This window comes from Perca fluviatilis, chromosome 19 (genome assembly GCF_010015445.1).
Source record: "Perca fluviatilis chromosome 19, GENO_Pfluv_1.0, whole genome shotgun sequence".
Taxonomy (NCBI): Eukaryota; Metazoa; Chordata; class Actinopteri; order Perciformes; family Percidae; genus Perca; species Perca fluviatilis.
The window spans coordinates 7,881,281-7,906,924 of NC_053130.1; the positions used below are offsets into that span (position 1 = coordinate 7,881,281).

The window sequence follows — 25,644 nt, forward strand, 5'->3', positions numbered from 1 at the left end:
TAGATTATTTTCTGAAATATAGTGACTTTATTCTTGTAATAGCCTATTATAACTTTATTTTTCACAAAATATCTCAACTCCTCCAAGCCTCAGGGGAACACAGATGGGATGAGTTATATTTTGAATGTGCATTAAGTTTTGGACATGAGCAGAAATCTCACTCAAACATCTGAAATATTACAGCCCAGGGATTTATTAATAAATTCAAATTAATGAATGTATCATTGAGGTGAATAATTGTCATATGCACATTTACGGAGGTTACTTCCCCAACAAAAGATGCAAAAGAGGAGGGAGGAGTAAATTATGCCTAAGCTACATGTGTGCTGACTCCGATATAATTAGAAAAGTCGATCTACAGGAGAATAAATAGTTGAAAGTAATACAGAATGCCTGAGAGCCTAACTGCAATATATTCCATTATGTTTTCATATTTGGATTGTAATCTGTTTCCCTTTACATAAAGATATTTCCAGCATATTCATTCAGAAAAAGGTAGAAATAGGTGCATAAAAATTCACCAGAATGCATGAAATTAAGTGTTTAATGCTCAAAATGTTCAGGGGGTGGACCCCCAGCATCATAAGTCCCCACACAAATCTGGAAACAAAACCTTGGCCTTTGGGTTGCCAGGTCAGTTATGATTAGGCCAAATGTTGGTGCCATCTAACTTGCCGATTACACATGTTAAGCATGTTTTGTTGACTTGTGGATAGGCCTACTGATGTTCAGTGATTTTAAAAGTAGCCTCAATTAGGCCTGCATGAAGTTGGAAATTATTTGCTGTTGCAAAGAATCGTTTATGAATGCACTTTTAAAAAAGTTGTGGAAATAAAAAAAAGTCTTCAAATACAATATAAAAAATATTTACATTTTATCAGTTGTTATTGAAACTCATCATTGCCTGGAACACACAAAAGATGGCATTTACTGCAGAGGCGTGTGTGGGTTAGGGCAGGCGGACGGGATTTTGGGGCTCGGCTGTCCTTACCTACTCTAAGGGGAGGCTCACATTCAGCCAATTTGAAAACCCCTGATCTAGTCCTCTTCACTTTATATTCTGCTCCTCTCAAAGCCAATCAACATGTTTGTGGCATGCAATTGTCACAATAAAATTGTATACAGTACAGCAAAATAACTCACATGTTTGTACAGTGTGAAAACACAGCAGTGCAACAACAAGTAGGGGAAAAGTAGCAACAGGAGAACTTACTTTTCCAAGCATATCCTTTTATAGCTAGCCAAAAACAATGACGCCAGTGGCCATATAATCTGGTAACAGTACCTGTTTTCAGTAGCCACTGTGTGAAAGGACCAAACCTGACAAAGCAGGTATCTCTTCCAGATGTCATACTGGGCTAGTGCATTCTATTTAAAATTATGTATTTGGGATGGAGCAGATAACATGATGTTTTCTAATTGCTCTTGAATTCTGCAAAGCACTTTGAATTGCCTTGTTGCTAAAATGTGCTATATAAATGAAGCTGCCTTGCCGATTCAAATCTAGGCGCATGTGGTTTGGTGTAGCCTTACTCAAGAAACCAAGCAAGAAACCTCTGGAAGCAGTTCAGACACGTGTAAGCAGTAATGCCAAAAGAATAAAAGGCAAATGTTTAGCAGGAAAACGTCCGTGATCTGAATCATTTTTAGGCACAATCTGGATGTTGTAGTCATAAATGTGATAATTTAGTTCCTATACACATGGATGTAAGGGCCAAAACACAGATGCAACTTTTTGGGGGGCAGATAAAGATTCAAAGTTTGGCTCGAAGACACTACAGAAGGCTGGATGATTTAAATGCTCTCCAATTCATCAGTCAGCTCATTTCACTCCCTGCTGAAGTGTCCGTCAGAAAGACATTGTGCTTCGTAGAAACTGCTTTGTGGCTGACGCTGTAATTTGACCTCCCTGTGGGTTGAAACATGTGACACAGCTTATTTCATCTTTAGTGATGTGTTAAAAAATGAATAACTTCCACCTTGTGTTCTCTATTGTACTATATTTCAAACATTCAATACTTGAAGACATCCACATAGTTTCCTGTCTCTAAAAATAACTATCATCTTAAGGTAGCATTGGATATCGCACAAAATAATTTCTTACACAAAGCTACATTTACAAATACCATAAAGGGATAAAACTGATTTGTCATGCTAGTAATTCAATTCTCCTGATGGAGTCTCACAACAAAGGCCTTTAAAAAAAAAAAAAAAAAACTATGTATGTATGTATGTATGTATGTATGTATGTGCATATATATATATATATATATATATATATATATATATATATATATATATATGCCTTGAAATAGATTTCATTCTGAATCTCTGGCTCAGCTCACCCTGAAGGCTTGTTCTGGTTTAGGCTCAACAATATGTCTGTGCTCTTCTTTCTCACTTACTTTCTTGTTATTAACTTTCCATATTCATGTGACAATCAGATATGGCCTATGACCTATATGGCCAATATACATCACTTTGAATTATTATCAAGTGCCTCAAACTATGAACATTTTCATTGAACATATGTTAAACATATTTCTGTTTGGTCTTTTCAGATTCCAACCACTGGAATGTGAGCTCTTCACCAGCTGGAGAACTCTGGTCCTTTTAATCTGAAAGCATTCAGAGTTCATCTCCAAGCATCCTGGATGGGTGAAATATTACAAGCAATCTGGGACCATTCAACAACTGTGGGAACATCAACACCTCTTCTGTAAAAAACTATACATTTAACAAATATATCTGAGATATATCCCCCCCCCAAAACAAACTAACGAAAAATCTGGAGTTTTAAGTTAGTGCTTGGGCTCTTCACAGTCCTTAAATTGCAGTCACAGCTTCAAAGTGTAAATACAGTACCAAAAAACAGTTAACTATAAAACAGAACCGTAGCAAAAACATTCTAACAACCAAAACCAGGATAACAACAAAGAACAACTCACATTTCAGTTGTTGCAAACTTTAAGGAGTAGTCTGACAGTCAGATAAGAGACATTACATTTTTTGTTACAATAAGTTTGACTCTATGTATCATTCAAATGAGTGTGTGCAGCCCAAACAAAAAGCTTCATTTACACCCCTTTCTTTCACAGTTAGCTGTATTTATAGAGAATAATGTCAGTTAAGACTAGAGGTTTATATTGCCATATTCTACTATGTGACAAGCTGTGTTCACCCTGCTGTTGCATTTAAACAAGTAGGCTAGGTCTTAACCCTTTGTGGCTCTGATTCACATTTTTGAAAATAAATCTCAATTATACACACCTTGTCTATATGTGCATATCTAAATACATTTAAAATGAGGGTTTCTTTAATCTGCTTTTAAATGTGCATGTCATCCTCATATACAGCTTTGCTCTGACCCACAGACTACATTCTGCCTGACAACTTGCTCTCACAGCAAAAGTGAATTAACCCTCGTTTAGGGATGCAACGGTATGAAAATTTAACCTCACGGTTATAGTGACCAAAATTATCACGGTTTTCGGTATTATCGCGGCATTTTTAAAAGTGTGTTCAATATGTTCAGAAAGCACTGATAGGCCTACCCAAGCTGAAATAGTTTCAAAAAGTGTTTATTATATTACAAAAAATATAGGCTATTAAAAACAGGTTGTAAAAACTATTGAAAACTGGCTACTGAAACACTGGCCCGGTGTAGGGTGTCCGGTAAGAACTTGAACCAGAGATGTCTGACTTTGAGATCCAGGAAGATTTATAATAACGCAGGTTCCATACCACGGTGTATTACCAATCCACCATGATAATGATATTTTGAAAACTGTAATTATCATCAACATTTTTGACCGTGGTTTACCGTTACACCGGTAATCGTTACATCCCTACCCTTGTTATACACTAATGGTAAAACTTAAACTTAAAACCTTGTCTTTGCCAATTAAAGCACCACATCTGTGTCCGATTCTCTAATTTAATATGCTTCAATAAGCCTCAAGTCACATATTAAATTGTGGCTGTTCATTTGTAAGTAGGATTAGTAGTTTAGAACAAAACACACAAATCTAACCTCTGAACTGTCCCTGCAGTAAATCAAAAACAATTTCTGACTGCATAAATTGTTGTAACTTGTTTGTTGTCAGCCTTCTGCAGAGTGCTCTCTTCTTCGACTCAATAACATTTTCATCAACAAGGAAATTAAGTTTCATTCTAAAATGAGATATCTGCCAAATCAAAGAGGTGACACTTACTGTAAAGAAACGAACTAGACTAATCTAAGAAATTAAAATTTTTAAAGGGTATTTAGTAATGCAAGAGTGTGATTGACAGGACCCCGGTAAACTGGATTATCTTCAATATATTGTAGATATACACATGAACTTTGGGTAATGGTTTTCGGCCATAATTGGAATGGAAGTGATGAATTTTCTGCATGCCATTACATTTTGAGATATGAGGTGTCTTTAAGACACTGACAGGTGGCTTACATTACTCATCTCAAAGTGCTCGTTCATATCCCCTTCAAATCCAGTCTTGATTTTCACCCCACATAGAGGGAAGAAAGAGAATTTTTTTCCCTTTCTTCCCTCTACGTGGGGTGAAAATGCAGTGTGTGTGTGTGTGTGTGTGTGTGTGTGTGTGTGTGTGTGTGTGTCCGCGTGTGTGTGTGTGTGTGTGTGTGTGTGTGTGTGTGTGTCCTGAACAGAAACAGAGAGGATGATTAGAACAGTGAGACAGAGAGAGAAAGAGAAACCAATTGGAGTCATGTACAGACTGGCAGAGTGGAGAAGCATACCTTAGAGTGCCAGACAGACGGAAAAACAGTCAAACAGACTGAGCGCGCACACACACACACAATTATATTTACACAGACATCCCAGTGTAGGCCATAATGTCATTGAGCCCTGTGCCATGTGCTGTGGTTTCTCAGTCTTGTACTGCCATCTAGTGTTGACACTGACAGCAGCTGAATCTTTGAAGTTTTGAATTGTCAAATAATTGTTCCAACTGAGTGACTTACTACAAACTAACCACATCATAAAATGACCCTAATGGTCCTAGGCGAAACCTAATAAAGAACAAGCGACACATTGGTAAGAGCTGCAATAGTCTTGACAGCTAGCAAGGAAAATATGAGCTAGACATTGGCATAAAATGTGCTGTTTGTATGACCAGCAGAGGGACCAGATTCCTAAGTCAGAACCACAGTATGTTCAGTTTAATGCAGAGTAAAAAAAAAACAGAAAACATTTCCCACAAAGAGTTTATCGTGAACACTAATGTCATGAAGTCCAAGCATTAGGAAGGAGAGGTTATACTGTTGTATTTAGCAGTACAGCAGCATGGCAGGTTACGTGAGCTGAAGTTCATTGCCCATGATACACATTACAGTGTTGTGATTGGTTGTGGTTTGCCCACCTTTTACTTTTACCTTCAAGTAAACTCTATGTTTGTATCTTGTGTTAAGGAATTTACAAAGTGTGTCTGCTTCCACTGTTAATTGCATTCTCCTTTGGCACAGCACTACAACTCTATCCCAGGGGAACATCTGAATCCTCGGATTGTTTTGCACAAAAATGTTAAAATTTGAAGACGATCGGCATACAATATTGTCCCTCTGCAGAAAGAGGCAAATACAGCTAGAATTTAAGAGTATACTGCTCCCACTTGAAATGCTTGAGCCACTTACCATGTGTAGTTTCTAGTTTTTGTTATTATTGACAAAAATTGAATTAAAGAACAAATTGTTATTCCATTGATTTTGAAGAAAATTAAACTTATTTAGCTTTCTGAATTCAATCCAGGATCTCTGATTGGACCAAACAACAAATCCACTAGGCCTATTAATCTCTAGACTTTACTTTTAAAGAGCCCCTATTTACTCCTTTTCAGCATCATATTTGTACTCTTGGGGTCTCCTAGAATAGGTTTACATGCTTTGATATTCAAAACACTTTATGTTTCTCATACTGCCCATTGCTGCAGTGTGTCCACATGAAACAGTCTGTCAGAGCTCTTGGCATAAAACGGCACCTTAAGACGCAGTGAAAATTCTAATCTTTTTTGTCTTTGTGAGATGTGGAACTGGTCAGTTGTTCAGTCTGACACACACACATACACTGGTGAGTTTCCTGTCATGGCATGCATGCTGGCAGGATGGTGGGTACAGTGTGTCTGTGTGTTTTCTGGAAGTAGCATGTGTGGACATGCTTCTCATTCCATCAGTGACAGCTCTCAGCTGTCCTCCTGTCTGCCTCCCTGTTTCTGTCCTGTCCCCTAAACTGTCCATCAGTCTGTCTTTACTTGTACCCCTGCGCTGTCTGTCGTCATGCCCTCTGCTTCTCCATCTCACTGATATAAGATGCTATACTGGAGTCGTTGCCATAAGAAAAACTTCCACATGTATGAGAAATGAGGACAGTGTTGATTTGTGTATATTCAAAAAACACACACACACACACACACACACACACACACAGCTGTCTCCTGTGCCTTGAAGTGTGCTGAGAGGTTGGGATGTTGTTGGGTGGGGGAGGTGGAGTGGAGAAACCAGAGCTCAGAGTTCACTTCCCAGTACTCACTTTAACTCCAAAGTGAGTGCTACAGCTTTAGTGCATATGTCTGCTTCTGTGTGTAGTCAGTTAGCTTGTGGTTAGCTTGCGACCTGCTAACTGTTTAACGACACATTAAAACTGTAGATGCTGTAGATTTCAGGGCAGTTTTCATAAACGTCTGGTGGAGAAATGAACCTCTCTAAGGTCCAGATCTTTCTGGCATGGATCCTCGGTGTACTTGCCGGTAAGTCATCCTGTGTGTGTGTGTGTATATGTGTATATTTCAACCTTGTTGAAACCTGGTTATGTTTTCAGAATCAGAATTATTACTTGCAAGGAATTTGCCTTGGTATTTTAGGTGCTTACAAATTAAAAAGTGAACAAAGTACTGCAGTCAAGAACATAAATACAGAATACAGAATATATGTGTGTGTACATACATGTAAAAAGATACTAACAAATGTACAAATATGTACAGTATCAATATAGAAAGGGCTTGCTGGGCTTGCTATGGCAGCACAGGTCCTAAAATTGCAGAATAAAGAGGTACTGTAAATGTAGATATGTTTTCTTTGACCAATGTTCTTTGAACAATACTATTAACTATAACTAAAATTACTAGTCTACGTTTTTTAGTTTCTTAGGGTTATGTATGTATGTATGTATGTATGTATGTATTTAGGCATGCATGTTGCTAAATACATGTTCTCTGTAGAGAAAGTACTGATCTCTCCAGAGACTGGTGTGTGGAGTGGCATTGCTCAGAAACAGGAGACAGCTTCCTGACACGTGGCCTGGGAACCAAAAAAAAAAAAGCTACAATGCAGACTAGGGAATATGAATTAAATCCTCTTTTCCCGTATATGTATTATTTTCACAATATAGATATACCGTGCTAAGTACATTTTTTTAGAAAAAAAAAAAAAAAAAAAAACTTCAAAAAGGTGCAGTAGGTAAGCCTTAAAAAACTAACTTTGTCATATTTGCTGAAACTGACCCTATGTTCCAGTAGAACTACATGAAGCAGGTCATTTAAAAACAATCCGGCTCCTCTGGCACCACCAACAGCCTGTAGTGTGATTTGCAAAAATCCTCCGCTCCCTGTTCAGATACACCAGGGCCAGGGGTGACTAACTGCGTGTCAATCACAGCTCATGCACATGCATTCATTCTCCCTTGTGGGGGGAGGGACTGAGAAGTTGTCGATGTTCAAATTTTTTGCCTAAATCCTGGATCTTCGCAATCCTACCTACGGCACCTTTGAGAAAACAGTTTATGGATAAAACAAAGAATCAGGGATGGACTGGGGCTAAAAAACAGCCCTGGACTTTCTCCCAAATAGGCCCATCATCCGGCCATTCGCCCATAGCCGTGCACGACAGACACTAGCCAGGATGTCCTGATACTATGCCACAATACTGTAGCCTATCAGACAAGCTATTCACAGCAAGTAACATCTCAAAACCAATGATGATAACTGGGGTTGTGTTTATTAATGAAGCCTCAGCCTTCAATGCCATTAGGCTACATCTGCATTAAAAATAAAATACAAATAATGAAATGTCACTGGCTACAGAAACCCCAAATTACACAAACTTGTAATTATAAAACAGTACAGAGTATTAATGACAACACTTTCAGAGATAAAGTAGGCTACTTGCTGTACCTGAACATGGGGATTAGATTAGTGTAGTTTTAGGTCTATACCAAAAGTACACTGACAGTGTTAGTTACTATATACTATTCAAATATAAATATATATAACATGTGTTGCTTTGTGTTAAAGGATTAGCATTGAATAACCTATTTAATATTTTCTCAAAGTTATTTAACACTTTTGATTCATATTAAGGCTGTGAAATGATGTAAATGACTAGGCCCTATCAATGTTGTCTGTGAAGCTTTCACAAACAACCCCCAGGTCTTTGCCAGTTCCACAATAGTAAACGCAAATATGAAAGACAAGGAAAAACTGCACTCTGATGGAAGACAGACAAAGTGCAAGCTAGGATGTTTGGTTAAACTTTTGGTTACATTTGGTGAATTATTTTGCCCCCTTCCCTGTTTGTTAGCACGTTTAGAGTGGTACCAATGCATGCCTGATGTTTTCCTCATCCTAGCAGCAAAAGTGAGCTCATTACAACCTCTCATATACAACCAAGTGAAATCGCGGTCAACCCGCGATTCATTTATAAGGCGTTTAATGTTTCAAATTAACCTAACAAAAATTATTAAACACGTTAAGTTTGACAGCACTAAATGGCACGATCATTTTCATAATCATGATGCACATGTTGAGCTGACTATGCAATTCGCTAAGATAGGGATAAAGGCAGCCTACAATGTTTCCTGCTCCTGGCACAATTAACTCACGTCTAATGATGTAGGCCTAGTCTTCTTCTTCAGTTTTATGTTTATAAGTAGCATTTAAGTGATTGTATTTGCGCTCCCTGCTGTTGGCTGTTAATATCGCTTTAATAGACTTTGATTTTTTGTGCCGACGGCCGTCGGTTGGCCGTTCTGGACTTTTCCAGAACGCACAGATTGTCAGTCCGTCCCTGCAAAGAATCACATAGGAATCTCTTTGTTTTGGTTAATCTAGTGATTTAAATCAAACAAAACGAACAAATCAAAGTGTTTCATCACAATGATGCAAAAATCATAGAGATATAATACTGCCATAAAGCGGACTCGCTCATTGATTTCCCACAATGGCCCAACAAAACTAAAGACATTAAAAAAGGCACAGCTACCATGGTGTAAATATTAGGGAAAAGAATCGTGATTTTCATCTTCTACTATTCTGAATCGCATAATATATCATGATAACGCCCACCCATAGATGTATGCATGAAGAAGCATCTTACAACTGAATCTTTGAATTTGTGCATGTTACTTTATGTGCAAAGCACTTCTAGAAATGAGTGTTAGCATTTGTTCTCTTCAGCTACCCTAAAATAGGAAACTCAGCATTGTTAGCATTCCTTGCTGCATTCTTATTTTAGGCATTTTCTGTAGCTGTTGTCCTCTTCAAGAGTGATTTATATTTATCAGTGAGGAGGTATGGGTTCAGTGTCTTTGTTCAAGGACACTTGGACGGGGCACATGCCTGTTGATGCACATACTGTCTCTGGGGGGGGGGGATTAAACGTGTGACCATTCAAATACTGGAACAGTCTAACAACCAGTTAGTCAATCTATCACTTGAACACATGTTCTGGGTATCGCAACTCTGGAAAGAAAGACAGTATTTATAACAGAATGTTCATCTGGTAAGCAGCAAAAAGCAAATGAAGAGACCCTAACTTTAATTACTGAAAACATCTACTCATCAAATTAAATGATCCACTCATACCTGCCGTGAAGCAACAAATTAACAGTCTACCAACTATGAGTTTCAATAGTAATTTACCCTATGCAATTCAGTGACTTGGGTACTGGCACATTTTATTAAACACATTGGTGACAAATTGATGTGGTGGCCAGATAGAGATGGTGTGACAGGGTGAATGGATGCAGCCTGTAAGACACCAGGTGGACATTATCTGCATCACTGCAGATGTGCAATAAAATGGTGCTCAGTAAATCTTTTGAAGGTCTTTATTCCCGGATGCTACACATCCACTTTGGAAAATATTTACTAGCTGGAGCTTGCTTGTCGGTACATCAGAGATTATTCCAGCCTCCAATCATGACCGTTATGTCTCGTGTTAAATAAATGAAGATCTTCAGATAGCATTATTCAAAAAAAAATAAATAAATAAAAAAAAAATCACACTGTGGCCTTCCATGCCACTGTTTTGTAAGCAGCTGCCATTTTTCAGTCCTTCCAGAAAAATGCAGTTTTTTTGTGATGATAATAATAATAATAATAATAATAATAATAATAATAATAATAATAATAATAATAATAATAGTGGAATATGTGGGATATTTATGCAATTTTATGCGATGAAATTGCGGGAACTTGCAAAAGCTGCAGTTTGATAAAAAAAAAAAAGAAAAAAAAGTGATTCCCCCAACACCCTGCTTTTCGATGATGTTCACGTCGCGTTATTACGTCACATCATAACGTTCCCATGGTAACAGGAAAATGGCTGCTCGTGTGAAGTAAACGCAAAATTTTTCAACTTTCTGCTAAGATATATGTGAGTTATTTGCAACGAAAATGCGGGGATTATGAAATCATGCAAGCCCCGCATATTTTGCGCGGAAATCGGCAATTTCTGTGGCAAAAGTGCGGCGTATTTGAAAAAATGCGGTCCCCGCATCAATATGCGGACTTTGGCCGATTATGCATTGAATTAGGCGATCACATAATCGCGTTTTTCTGGAGGGACTGATATTTAGTTATTGGTTGTGGTAGCATAATTTTTTAATAAAGATCCAATTAGATGTATATATCTTATTTTATTATGGTTGTATTTAGTGAAGGTTGCCTAAGCATTTTTCCCATGATTGGGTGGTCAAACATAGAACAGATCGGTCTCTTTATGAGATAGTTACATAAAGAGAAACAGCAGAAAACTTTCAGCTATACACAAGATCAACAAGAAAATTCAGTTTTTGGTGTCAGCCAGAAACAATAACCAGTTTAGTGTTTGAGTAACAGGTGTGACTGTCAGCACAGACACAATGCAATGATCAGAGTAAGCGAACTAGCCATCTATAGCCAACCATATCCATTAAACCTTGATCGAATGAATGAAGGTAACAATTCATGCCCGTTCTCTAAAAAGGTTACAAAAGTTAATTGGGAAAGCAGACAGATGAGGCAATTTTAAGGGTAAGTGGCTAGTTCCTCAGCTTTTAAAGCCCTGCTCAAATGCATTGTAACAGTAGGACCAATTCACTTTACTCAACAGCATTTTCCCATCCTGTCACAAGACATTTGGTCTAAAGCGTGCTTCACGCCCACAAAATCATAGACTCAAATACAACTCAAAATAATATCCACACCCACACTTTAGTTCCTTTTCAGCTAGAAAGTGGCAGAAAATAGAAAGAGCCTTCGCGGTTTTATTTTCCTGTGGTAGTTCAGTATCATGCGGAAAGTGGAGTTGAGAGTAGGCAATGATTGACAGCTCCAAGTGGCTCCACTGTCCCGCCTTCCCTCCCATCTATTTTTGCATGTGGCCAGATCAAAGCGTGTTAGCAAGACAACAGACAGGGAGCAGGCAGTCAGTGACAGACAGCCAGGGAAATGAACATCAGTACTGTAAACAATAGGGTTGGATGAGGTCTACTGACTTGGCATATAACGATGTTGACCGTGAAACGTCACGCTGGACGATGATAGTTGTTTGGGGCGGGTGGGTTTGTCTTAAGGGCTACTCCTACCTATAAAAGGTGCTATGGTTTTCTGGTGCGTGATGTCCAGAAGCAGTACGCAATTACAACTATACAAACCAATGACGATAATTATTTTGGGATTATAATAGGGTATTCTGATTACGTGCGTGCATGCGTGTACATGTGCGTGCATGTGCGTGCATGTGCGTGCGTGCGTGCGTGCGTGCGTGCGTTTTCTTGCTGGCTAAATGAAACTAGATCCTAGCCTGCTCAGTTCAGGCTGGGTGTGGATTGCCAGCACATTCCCAGTCTGGCAAGCAGCACTATGCTAATCTGCTTAGTCACATTATAACAAAACTACACAATGCGTTTACGGTGATACATGAACAAAGGGGATGAGATAGTCCACTTGTAGTACAAAGTATAGCCTACTACAATAATAGTGGCAAAACGTGGGCAAGATAAAGACTCAAGTTATGTTAGTTCTGGCTTGAGAGTGGTTACCAGCCTATTGGAGACTGAAGGTTAATTTCAAATATGATATGCCTATTGTTTCTGGTAGAACCAGAACAGTACCTTAATATATTATCTGCTAATACTGATCATAGATACACGTTTGCAAATATAAAAAAATAATTTGCAGTCAGAATCTCTAAAATAAAAATCACATTTGAGGGATGTATTCCATCCGTGTGTATCTGGCATGATCACATATTAACATCAAGTATTAGCTTCACAAATTCAGTATTGTTCAGGCTCTCTTATGTTCACACAACAACAAAAGTAAAGCTTATGTACATTTCACACCTCAACAGTTCTAAACAAGTACTCATCATTGTATTGTTTGTAAAATAGTTAAAGATTTCAACTACTGCCAACATCTAGTCTGCTGATTTTTAAATGATGATGTAATAAACTGTTGGGATTATTTTAGCAACGTAAAGGTCAAAAATCAAAGTCACACAGCACAGTTTTTGTTTCTGAATTCTGGTATCAAAGTAACCCTCCCAGCCACACAAAACACCAAACTTTAAGAGTATTAAAAAAAAGTGTAAAACTGCCAAAAGAAAATCTGGAACAAGGGCACAGTTTCATAAAAGCTTCCCACACAGGTCAGATGTAGTACAGATAAACACACTCCTGTCAATGCAATGCCTCCTAAAAGCCTGCCGGGGGCAGACAGGCCAACTGGGAGTAAGAATTATTATAATTAATGAATAAATAAATACAAATATTTTCTGTTTTATGTCTCTAGTTCATCAGTAACCAACAAGTGAAGCTGCTCTAGGCTGCATTGGGCTGTAGAAGGCTATATTTTGATGTTGAATATCCCATAGGCCAAGCATAATTTATAGGCTCATAAAGTCATGGTTTAAAAAAAAAAAAAAGGCCTACAAGTCAGTTTGCTGGAAACAGCTTTTGTATGAAGAGGTGTTAAATGCAGGTTAACTGTTCTGAGCACTAACGGATGCAGACTTAATGTCAAGTGGATTGGCCAGGGCTGGTTTTCACAACACCCTCTTAACACTGAGATTAGGTTCCGCTCTAAGGATTTATACAGAAACCTACTTGATCGCAATGCCTAGACAGCTCATGGGACATGCAGTGCGGAGGCTTTTCACCAATATGGCATGCCAGTCACTTGACTGCTGTTGCGGTAGATCTGTCTGCATGTGCCTGTCCCTGCCCGTCTCTCTCATCTGATATTTCCTCGATCTTCCTACTTAAACTCTCGCAGTCACTTTGAAGGGTTTCAGGTTGCTGGTTGTAAGCCTGGGAAATGTTTGCTCTGTGAATCACAGTTAAAAGCAATGTGCTGGCCTCCCTCTCGCTTCAGCTGTGATTTTAGTTCCAGTGTGAAAACATTTGGTTGGACATGGGCGTCAGCTGGGTATGGCAACATGTCATACTGTGTACTTCAACCAAAGTGAGCCAAAAATAGCATTTGTTATGAATGTGTCAACAGCACAAATATTGAACATTGCACATTATTGATTTTAGATCCAAGTAAAGTTCGAAGGTTTTTAAGTCCTTCACTTAAATCATTTCAGTCTGATCCCCAACCTCTCTATCCATACATTTAGAAGATGAGACAAGTGTAACAAAATAAAGTCTGACAGAATGTTTTGTGTGTCCTAGGTCCAGTGTTCTGCTCAGAGGATGAGACTCGTCTGGTGAAAACCCTATTTACTGGTTACAACAAGGTGGTACGTCCCGTTAACCACTTCAGTGAAGCCGTAGTGGTCACCGTGGGACTGCAGCTAATACAGCTTATCAGTGTGGTAAGGGAGAGGGAAAGAGTTGATATTGGAAAAAGCTAAATAAAATAATGATGTAAGTGGCATGACATATTCACAACATTATCACTTGAGGCTTTCAGGTTTCCTCTAAATAAATGGTGTTAGTGAAGACCATCCATCCATTATTCCATTTCTGCCTTTTACATGAAGAAAGAAATTGAAGGCTGTCATACTAATGTAATGTAAGAAAGCACTAACATCTGTAATTCTGGTTTCACTTTGCAGACTGGTAAGAATTGTACTCTCCAGAAAAAACTGCTGTTTCAGTAAAACATTTCACTACTTTAAACCCTGTGTACTGCACACATTTTTTATATATATATATATATATATATATATATATATATATATATATATATATATATATATATATATATATATATATATGCCACAATTTGTATAAATTTGCCAACTCAAAGAAATGTTCCAATTGTATTACATAGTTCAAAACAAGGCAGCATTAGACAAGCTGTTTGATGGACTGGAAACATAGCTTAATAAGGCAGTCACGATTTAAGACCAGACATATTGGCAGCATGGTTTCACTTCACGATTGTTGTTAACTCAATGATGCTCTGTTAATTGAAGTTAAATATAGGATTTATCAAACTAATTTAAAATCAAATATAAAAATACATGTAAACAGTCCTATTCATCAGAGGAAAAAGTCACAGCCATATATGGATCACAAAACTAGAGCTATAATAGCAAATGCCACTGTCTGAAAACCTAGTCAGTCTATACAGAAAGGATGAAATCGTAAGCACTGGCCAAATTGTGTGAAACACATAATATTCTCCAACACATATAGCATCTCTTTTCAATTACCATTTAAAATACACTCAAGCAACAAGGTTTATGTCACATACAGACAGAAAGTCACAAGCTTTTTAGACCATGTGATGGCGTGGCAACCAAAAAAATGCAAACCTCATGTAAAACAACGAGGAGTTTTGACACAGTAAAGACCAAGGCTCACATGAATCCAGCAACACTGTGTCATGAGAACACAATGCAACAAGGTGACAGAGGCCAAATGACAATAGGCTTGGCTCAGCAGCCATGTATGCCTATGTGGGGTATGCCACCCATACTTTAGCATCAGGGTCATAGCAAACATATTGTTTCAGTGATGGCACGGCAGCCGCAAAAAACACACATGCACAATGCAAAATACAGATAAATTGCTCTTACGGTTTGTAGCTCTCCTTCTGGGTCCAGGCTGTAAAGAAGATGACCATGGCACTTCATAGTGTATGAAGTGAATAGTAGGGATGTAACAATGGATCGTGAATCGGTTAAAAGTCTATATGGCCTAGGCTAAATGTGTCAAGATTACAACGGGTGAAATCATTTTCAGATGGAAATAAAAATGAGTTTAGCTATGTCAATAGTAGACCAAAGGATACAAAGTTTCCCACTGAAGTGGAGGCAAAATTGTAATTGATGTATGCCTTTTGAAGGGTATGCCACCCATAGAAACAGGGGTTTAGAACACGCATATCAGCTCAGTCATGGCACTGCCGCCACAAAACACAACGCAAATATAAATCAACTGCTCTACTTCTGTGTCCAGGCACTGGGTCCAGACACTTCACAAGGAATAGGCATTTAAAACTAAAACAATGTAAAGCCCTTGAACACCCACGCAGGTGTTTTCTGGCTGATTAGAGCTCTGCTTAGGTTGAAGGTGGGCTGGAGCTTTAATGGGAAATTATTAAGTCACAAATCTTCATTCACCAAAAAGAATGATAAAGGTGTAATTAATCAGCCTATACACACCTACACAGTCTTGGGAAGAGGTCTAATCAGCCACACTAACTGAAAACACAGTTGTTCAGACTAGGACCTTTAAATAATTATGAAGATGGAAATAAAACAACTAAACTTAGCTTTATCAGTAAATTAGTAGACCAGATGGTTTAAAGTTTCCCAATGAAGCGGATGCATCAGTAAGATCGGAATCCTTTGTGTAGGTCTTTTGAGGGGTATGCTACCCATACTTTAGAACCAGGTTACGACAAGCATATCGTCTCAGCACGGCGGCCAGAAAACACATTAGGCAAAATGCAAATACAAGTAAGTCGCTCTCTTACTGTTGTAGCTCTCCTTCTGGGTCCTTAGCTTTACCAGTCTGTAAAGAAGTAGCTAGACCATGGCTGACATTCGCTTGTCAAGTCCTTCGACGACACTTCTTACTACTCCGGTCTTCTCTTCTCTCCTCGTGTCGCAGTATCCATCTTTTCCCCACAAGACGTCAAGTGGACAGCAATTAGCTAAGTAAGCTAACTAGCGTTAGCACTGTTGATGAAAAGCTTTACTACTGGGAGCAAAGGCAGTTTTCAATTTTCCCTGTTACTCTGCTGCTTTCATGTTAGCTAACCTTAATCACCGCAGAAAGGTGCTTGAGATCCTGAAAGCCTGTTCTTGCCCAGGTAGCGTTACAATCCCCTCCGAATAGCACACGGGAAGCTATGTCTTCTCAGTTAGCCATTTTTCCCGGATAATCACTCCACGGTAAATGCGAATATTTTTACAGGCGGTTTGGTTTATAACATCATACCGTCGCTGGTGAGCACCAAGGTGCTTTATCTCAAGTTTTTTTTCAAAAGGTAGACTTTTACATGTGTGCTGTAAAAGATAATCCATGTCGTTCATGGTTATGGCGGGTAACGTTAAACCATAGACAGTATATAAGAAAGCCTACTAACTTCTGCCAGTGTCCAGTGACAACTACCAGCCAATGAGGACAACAGTAGGGTACTGACAGTTCAATGGCTTTGAGCATGCGCACTGTTGTTTTCCCACAAACCAGGCCCATGACATTGAGAGCAAATTTTAAATTTAAACTGTTCTATACAGTCAGTGATCATAAATTGTAGAATAAAGATAAATAGCAACCGAGGATGTGTTATGCATTAATCCAGTCCAGACCTATATTCATTTCTAAATTACTCAGTAGGCTACCACTAAAAAACACAGCAGGTGGCGCAATGGCGAGGTGGTTGTGGCCATCTCAGAAAATGTTTTTCTTTGCTTTGACAAGTTGGTATGGAGGAAATATTTCAAATTGAAAGTCCAAAGAGAAAACAAAGCGAGATGAAATTAAAAATATTATTTTTTTCATTTGGCTTTGGCTTTTGAATTTAATATTTGGCTTTTGAATTTCAATTTATCATTGGCTTTTAATTTTCATTTAATATTTGGCTTTTTAATTTCAATTTAACATGGGCCAGTGATGCTTACAGACACCGCTGTTAGCTGGAAGTCTGAAAAACTAGCCTACACGGGCTGTACAAAAGGCCGTCAATCAGGAGTGATTGTTGTGAGTACATGTTGGAGAATAGCGTGGACACACACCTCACACCGCGCGCACCACCCGGAGAAAAAAAGTGAGAGAAAGAAAAAGGAGAGGTCACAGTTTGGACGATGACGATCCGTTTGAGATTGTGTGCGTGTGTGCGTCCTCGAGATCTGACGACACACAAACACACGTAGCAGAGCTACCCACACCCATGTTTCTACTGTTGCTTAATTAAATATAACATCAAAAGAGAGAAGTTGTCTGAGTCCGTGTTTTAAACAGACACACCTAGTGCGACGTTGGGAACCAGAATCAGCTTTAAATACAGTCCTAATCTAGTCCTCACTAACACGGGCGCAATTATAGTAACTGCATGAAAACTTCACTGTTGTTGCATGAAATGTCGTTTGTGTTTAGCCTACATCATCATTTTCTATCATGTGAAATAAGAGGCCAAGCCTGGCCAAGGTGGTGAAGCTGCAGACAGACGCTCAACAGTGTGCTCCTCAGCAGTCTGCTCCCCCTGCTGTTATAAGGTGCCTCTGCACCCCTTTCGTTTCAGACCCTCCCACCAGCCTTTGGGCCACGCCTCCTCATTTACATTGACATGTGTCAAGTCCAAATGAAAAGGCAATGTTAAATGGAAATTCAAAAGCCAAATATTAAATGAAAATTAAAAGCCAATGTTAAATAGAAATTCAAAAGCCAAATATTAAATGAAAATTAAAAGCCAATGTTAAATTGAAATTCAAAAGCCAAATATTAAATGAAAATTAAAAGCCAATGTTAAATAGAAATTCAAAAGCCAAATATTAAATGAAAATTAAAAGCCAATGTTAAATTGAAATTCAAAAGCCAAATATTAAATGAAAATTAAAAGCCAATGTTAAATTGAAATTCAAAAGCCAAATATTAAATGAAAATTAAAAGCCAATGTTAAATTGAAATTCAAAAGCCAAATATTAAATGGAAATTAAAAGCCAATGATAAATTGAAATTCAAAAGCCAAAGCCAAATGAAAAAAATAATAATATTTTTAAATTTCACCTCGCTTTGTTTTCTCTTTGGACTTTCAATTTCTCTTTGGACTTTCATTTTGAATTATGAATAAATATTTCCTCCATAAGTTGGTGTAGAAATATTTTTTAGCTGATGAAGAGCCCGTCTACAGAGAGCCTGTTCACTCCCTATTAAGCCCCATTGTACCGAACTTGGTTGCAGTTCCACCAGAGTTCCACTCAGGGTGATCGTGGTCCAGTGCAAAATGAATTGCTTTTTGTCGTTTGATTGTAGTTTTTGCAAGTTCAACATGGATTGTAGGTCGAAAGTCAAATGAACGAGTACTTATGTCCTTTTGATTTTTTACAGGTTGAGTCGTAACACACTAGCATTCTGCTAATAAATGCTGACTGGTCAGTGAAGGACTGATTACGACCAGAGATCCCGCTTGATGGCAGCCGAAGTGGAACCAGAATGTCAGAGTGAATATTTCGGCGTGGTCTTTAAAACATTAGCAAACCTCTTTCTAGCGCGTGTATTGACAGGGAGAGCCTAACCTGTCAGCTGTGTTGACGATGCCTCGAGAGAAAAAAGGAAGTGACACAGAGCTTGCCGTAAAGCAGTCCGTGCGTTCATGGACATCGGAAAAACGTTTTTCCGAGTGAAAACGTCACCATTCATGTAACGTCCTGTGGGAATCAGAGGTGGGAAACTCGGGCTGGATTTTGATAACCGAGTTCCCCAGTTGGTGACGTGTTGTTGACAACTGACGTTTGATGGAGGCGACTTTGGTTCACTGAACATATTTTAATGATAATAAACTGTTTATTGTGGACAAATGCCTCTGCCAAGACACATACACAGACATAATATGTTTCAAATTATTCATAAATTCGGCCTATGTATAAAAAAACAACACATTATCCGTGTCTTTTCCCGTTCGTTGTCCTCCAGATAACACAAACAAACACCTGGCGATGTGCTGTTTGGATGCTCGTATAAGAAAACAGCAGCAAATCTTTTGTTATTGTGGCCTCCATGTTTTCACACACCTGATGCTCTCGGCTACGGCCAACCGTTGGTGGCAGTCATGCAAAAAGTTGTTATGCCAAACGCCAATATAACAGAAGAAGAAGAACACGCATCCCGACCATGTGAACGCTGCCAGTCGGAAAAACAACGTAACCAGGGGGGCGGTGCCTGTTATTCCGAGGTGGCATGAACGCAGCAAGTATCTCTGGCTGTACGATGTGTATGACGTCATTGACATTTTAAAAGGCTTTTTAGAACAAAAAAGCAACTTTAAAAAATCTACCACCCAGCAGTGTGTACTTTCTTAGCCTCCCCTTTCAAATGCAACATTCAAATTACTAGACAAAAACTATATCCTGAGGAAAGTGGATTTTGAGGGGTAGAGCTCCATAGACCACCATTCATTCTGCACTTGCCCGTGAGCGCCCTCATATGGAACCAGAGTGGAACTGCAACCAGTTCAGAAGCCGGAGATTTCCAGGGAGTTGAAGTTCTCCCCTTATTAGATATTCTCTGGCTGAAGTCACATTTCAGTTTGCTCAACCATTAACATTTAATTGAGGGATTCAAGAGCTTATGCACTAAAATGGAGGGAAAACTTTGCCTCTATATGTGCTTTTTATTGTTTTGTTCTAAATGGTTATAAGCGTACAAATTAGAAAATGTACTTGCTGTCTTTTTCTGCATCTCTCAGGATGAAGTTAACCAGATTGTGACCAGTAATGTCCGTCTCAGACAGGTAAATATGAATGTGTTGAATTCAGGACAACAAGAACAAAAATGTGTGCTAACCATTTATCTAAAAATCCCAATAAAAATGCTAACTAGGTCACAAGATTTACAAAAGAAGGTACGCTACATTGCAAATAGGCCACTATAACAGCATTTGGAAATTAGGCCCCACAATTGTTAGAAAGATCCTCTCTATTACTTCTATTACAGTCATTCAAGATCATTGTGGTCTATTTTTAAGTAAAGCAATGCTTAGGTTTGCTCATAACTGTCAATGGTTTTACCAACAAAGGCAAAGAGTGTCAGTGAGTTATCAAACTGTTCTTAGTTTTTAACAACTAATCTGCTGTAGAGTTTTTTTAGAACATTAGTGACTACATTATCTAAATTTCCGGATTTTCACCCCAGCAATGGCTAGATGTGAACCTGAAGTGGAATCCAGATGAATACGGAGGCATCCGGAAGATAAGAGTCCCTTCAACCGACATATGGAAACCTGACCTGGTGCTATACAACAAGTAAACACACGCTCTTATATTCTCAAACACCCTTTTACATTTAGCATTCCTTAAACATCTCACTGCTCCTCTCCTCTGTCCCTGTCCTGCTCTTCTACAGCGCTGATGGTGACTTTGCCATCATCCATGAAACTAAAGTCCTGTTGGAGCACACTGGGATGATAACATGGAACCCTCCAGCCATCTTTAAGAGTTACTGTGAGATTATCGTCCTCCATTTCCCATTTGACCTGCAGAACTGTAGCATGAAACTGGGAACCTGGACATACGATGGAAAGCTGGTCGTCATCAATCCAGTGAGTGTGACTTAGTGTCTGCTGTTTCAAATGACTACAGATTTAGTATCTATCCCCCCCCCAAAAAACAATGAATTTAACCATCCTATCATTCCTGTCATAACACCATAGTTCAACCCCAAATGCTCTTATCCCTTTTGTAATATATTGTTGGGCATTATGTCCTACTCTTCTGCCTTTTAGGACAGTGATCGGCCTGACCTCAGTAACTTTATGGAGTCGGGTGAATGGGTGTTAAAGGACTACAGGAGCTGGAAACACTGGGTTTACTACACCTGCTGTCCCGACACACCATACCTTGACATCACCTACCATTTCCTGATGCTGCGGCTGCCTCTCTATTTCATCGTCAACGTCATCATTCCCTGCATGCTGTTCTCTTTTCTCACCGGACTGGTCTTCTACCTGCCTACTGACTCCGGTACGTAGATCCTGGTGGGTTCTGAAGTGCGTAGAAACGTGTCCAAAAAAAAATCTTTTAAACTTTGATGGTGACTAAATAGAGTAGGTATGACCATACCCTATTTTCACAAGTTGGTACACGTAACTCATTTCAAATGTACTTGGTCACATGTGGCACATATCAGATATGTGTTATGACTATGGAAACTGTGAAAAAGCACATGAAGTCAAATATTTCCAGGCCCTTTTTGGGCCACTATCTTATGTGGAAAATCCATTAAATCTAATGTGACAGATTGGAATGTTCCAGTCATTTGCTTGTACTACATGAACTATATTCCTATTCTTGGGTGTGATTCTGTAACACTAGGTCATAAATAAAACACAAGTTAGTGACAAGTTAGTCTTTTGTCCGGAAAGCCCTAACTGGCCACCAGTTTCTTCTATAAGAACTGTTTAAAAGTGTAAAAGTAGCCTGAATGTCTGTTTTTGTGTCCACCTCTCTGTCTCCAGGTGAAAAGATGACTCTCTCCATCTCTGTCCTGCTGTCTCTGACTGTCTTTCTGCTGGTTATTGTGGAGCTGATCCCTTCCACTTCCAGCGCTGTGCCTCTCATAGGGAAATACATGCTCTTCACAATGGTGTTTGTCATCGCCTCCATCATCATCACCGTCATCGTCATCAACACACATCACCGCTCGCCCAGCACGCACACCATGCCCGCCTGGATCCGCAAGGTTTACGTTTTGTTGTTATTATCTACCTACGATGCTTTAAAAATTTTTTGCTGTATGTGACTGATAAAAATGAATGAATGAAAAGGAATGTAATCAATACCTGCATCTGTTTGTCTCTCAGGTCTTCATCGAAACCATTCCCAACATGATGTTCTTCTCAACAATGAAGCGTCCCAGTCAGGAGATCCGGCAGAAGAGGTTGTTCCCAACTGACATGGACATCTCTGACATCTCAGGCAAGGCTACAACTAGTCTCGCATTGCCAGACCCTTCCTCCACAGCGCTGGGAAGGAGGGTCTGGCTAGTCCACACAACATTCCGGGATGGGAGAAAAACGTGCTCTGGTTTACTGGCAATTCTATAAACCAATCACAATCGTCTTGGGCGGCGCTAAGCTCCCGCCACGGTGCCGCTGTAAAATAGCCTCGGGAAGGAACTTGTTTTAGAAAAGTTGTTTTAGTCGTGCAACAGAAAACTCAGATTGGACAGATAGTCTAGCTAGCTGTCTGGATTTACCCTGCAGAGATCTGAGGAGCAGTTAACCATAGTCCTCACAAATCCACCGGAGTTTAAAATTCCACCACAAAGAAAGCGGAAGGTAACGGACATCCAGCCAAAAAGAGTGGCATCCGGCGAAATTTCCGGCACAACCGGAGTAATCCCGGAAGTGGAACGTCGTGGATATAGACTAGGCTACAACTAAATGACAGAACCCACAATCATTTTGACAGAGGACAAGTGGTAGCAGTACGTGTTCTGGGACAGGGAGCCAGATTGTTTATACCCTGGGAATGTTAGTGCAGCGTAACATGCTGGTGGTATTATCAGTGGAAACGTTTTAGATAATGTGAGTCACAGAGATAATTCCAACTGATCCCAGATGTGAAGAAACACTAATTAAAACATTAAAGTGCTGTAATATGCTTCATGATTAAAAAGCAGAATACACCACATAAGTCCGAAACACATTACCAGGGTGCAGTATCTCTTTCTGTGCATCCCCACAACTACATCCTGTCTCTCCCCTGCAGGTAACCCCACCCCCACCAGTGTCACCTACCAGTCCCCCATCTCTAAAAACCCTGATGTCCGCAGCGCCATTGAAGGGGTGAAATACATCGCTGAGACCATGAAATCAGACGAGGAATCTAACAATGTAAGACAACGCCTGCATGGATAATGGACATAAATGTATGAACCTATAAGTTTGTCAAATACATAAAACCATCCAACTAAAATGCCTCTATCAAAGCTGCACAATAGTCAAAATGTTGTATTTTAAAAATCTAAAATGTTATGTTGAATATTTTTATCTGCATCAAAAGTAGTGATATATTATCATGAGTTAAATGTGCTATTCAAGTGATTGCAGTAGCAAAAATAGCAAAGATTTAATTACATTTCACAGTGACTTCCTGAATTCTTGTCACCACAACTTGTCCTTGTACAATAATTTTTTTGTATGGATTAAACAAACAAGGTAAAATGTGTTGTTAGTGAGCTTTAGAGGTGCTGGTAGGCATTTTATTGTTTACTTCAAATGTACTTGGTCACATGTGGCACATATCAGATATGTATTATGAATGTGGAAACTGTGAAAAAGCACATGAAGTCAAATATTTCCAAGGCCTTTTTGGGCATTTTATTTTGTACTTCTGGCCAGAGCCAGGGTGGCTTTTTACCTTGTTTTCACTCTTTGTGCTGGGCTAAGCTAACCAGCTGCTTTCTCCAGCTTCGGAGTTTTATCAATGTTCCGTTCCCTCTGCCAATAAGCATATGTATCCAAACGTCAAACAAATATCCTGCTAACTAGGCAAACTGTGATGTTCACTGGTACTGGCAGACTTGAACCCAAAAAGCACTTTATTGTCTTCTTAATATCTCTTGTGTGTCTGTAAAGCAAACTTCAAAACATAAACCAGCAAACCAATACTGCCTCGTTTCGTCTCGTTCCAGGCAGCAGAGGAGTGGAAGTTTGTTGCCATGGTTTTGGACCACATCCTGCTCTGTGTTTTCATGGCCGTGTGCATCATCGGGACGCTTGCCGTCTTTGCTGGGAGACTCATCGAGCTCAACATGCTGTAGAGGCCTGACCCACGAAGGAGTACGTCTGTCGTCACACTTGGAGAGGCATCAGAACCACGTTTATCATTGGTTGAGGTTGTGTTTGCTCTCTTTTTCCCCCTCACACACGTACAAAGTTTGAGTTCATTTTCAAATCACTCTTGTGTCGCCTTTGAATGTGCACGTTTGTATTTACTGAAATTGGGGAGACTGCAGTAAAGCTTGCATTTTAAAGGCATGAGTCTTGTGATCTACATGGGTCATACTTGAAGTTATTCTTGTTTATTATTTGAGTTTTTGTACAGTGTTTCATTGCTGTGATTCACTATGGTGAGTGTATGGTATCACTCTCATGTAAAAGCCATAACAGTAAAAATGTATTTGTTTTGTTTTGCCTTTTTTGGCAGCTCGGTTTAAGGTTTGGGCCCGAGGATTTTCTTCAATGTTAAAACAGACTTTTAACATGAGATCATGTCCGCTGTGCTGAGGATCAACTGAGAATGGATGCTGTATAGCAAATACATGCACTGTCTAATTTAACATTCTCCATCCCATTATTGTACTGTAGGGCAGTCGAGGGCTCCAGTTTAGAGCGATTGTCTACATAGAAACCTGTGTTGTGTACGAATTTTATTTTTATTTCAATCCAACTTTACTGCTAGTTGTATAGACGGAGTCTGGTTGATGACAGACTTGGTCTTTGGGTGCAGGCAAGATATATGCCTGCCTGGAAGTATGGTTGTTTCGTTTTGCCTGACACTCACTTGACTTCTAAACTTCTCATTTATATTTATGGGTTAAGGTTATGAATTGTGTAAATATGGCTTAGTGGCAAGGTTTGCTTTGTAACTCACTGCATGTCAATTCCTCTTTACTCTGTTGAACAGTTTGTTAAGAGCTCATTAGTTTTTAATATCGTTTCGATACATGATTTTCAACCACATTGAAGGACTATGGTTGAAAATCAGTTTGAACTGATCTGCCGCTTTAAAAAAACTATTTTTCAGTGAAAATCTGTAAATACTAAGAACAACAGACCTGTTGTAGGTGGAGTTACTGGTAAACGGGGAGCCAACAAAGGCATGGAGCCTATAAAGTTTTATTAAAGCTGTAGTGCATAGTTTCTGTCGCCCCCATGAGGAATTCTAAGTAATGACAACAACTCTGTCAGCGCGTCCACATGATACAAGCCTTCCGTGATCGCGCACCCACCCCCACCCCTCCTCCACGCAGTTGCTTATAACCAAGGAGGACACGGAGGATTAAAAAAACATGGACTCTTCAGAAGAGGTAATTATCTTCAATTCCGAGTTTCTGTGCGCAAAGGTTGCCGGACGCCACAATCTTCTGAACATAGCCATACTGAGAAATCCAGAGAGAGTTGTGTTGAGCTGATAGTCTTAATTAGCTTTGTAACAACTCATTTGGCAACGGCTTGAATGTAACGGAC

General features: G+C 39.3%; 1 protein-coding gene across 2 annotated transcripts; it reads left to right on the forward strand.

Moving 5' to 3' along the window:
- The first annotated feature begins 6,707 nt into the window (after positions 1 to 6,707).
- On the forward strand, positions 6,708 to 24,465 carry chrna1 (cholinergic receptor, nicotinic, alpha 1 (muscle)). 2 transcript variants are annotated; one of them, XM_039783877.1, is made up of 10 exons: positions 6,708 to 6,762; positions 13,950 to 14,092; positions 20,140 to 20,184; positions 20,586 to 20,695; positions 20,796 to 20,991; positions 21,175 to 21,412; positions 21,907 to 22,130; positions 22,252 to 22,366; positions 23,162 to 23,286; positions 24,087 to 24,465. In XM_039783877.1, exons 1-10 carry the CDS (start codon positions 6,708 to 6,710, stop codon positions 24,213 to 24,215), a joined length of 1,380 nt encoding a protein of 459 aa, XP_039639811.1. In that variant the 3' UTR covers positions 24,216 to 24,465. The 2 variants fall into 2 exon arrangements, with proteins under 2 accessions (XP_039639811.1, XP_039639812.1); XM_039783878.1 differs by lacking the exons at positions 6,708 to 6,762; positions 13,950 to 14,092 and adding an exon at positions 15,873 to 16,189.
- The last annotated feature ends 1,179 nt before the right edge of the window (positions 24,466 to 25,644 follow it).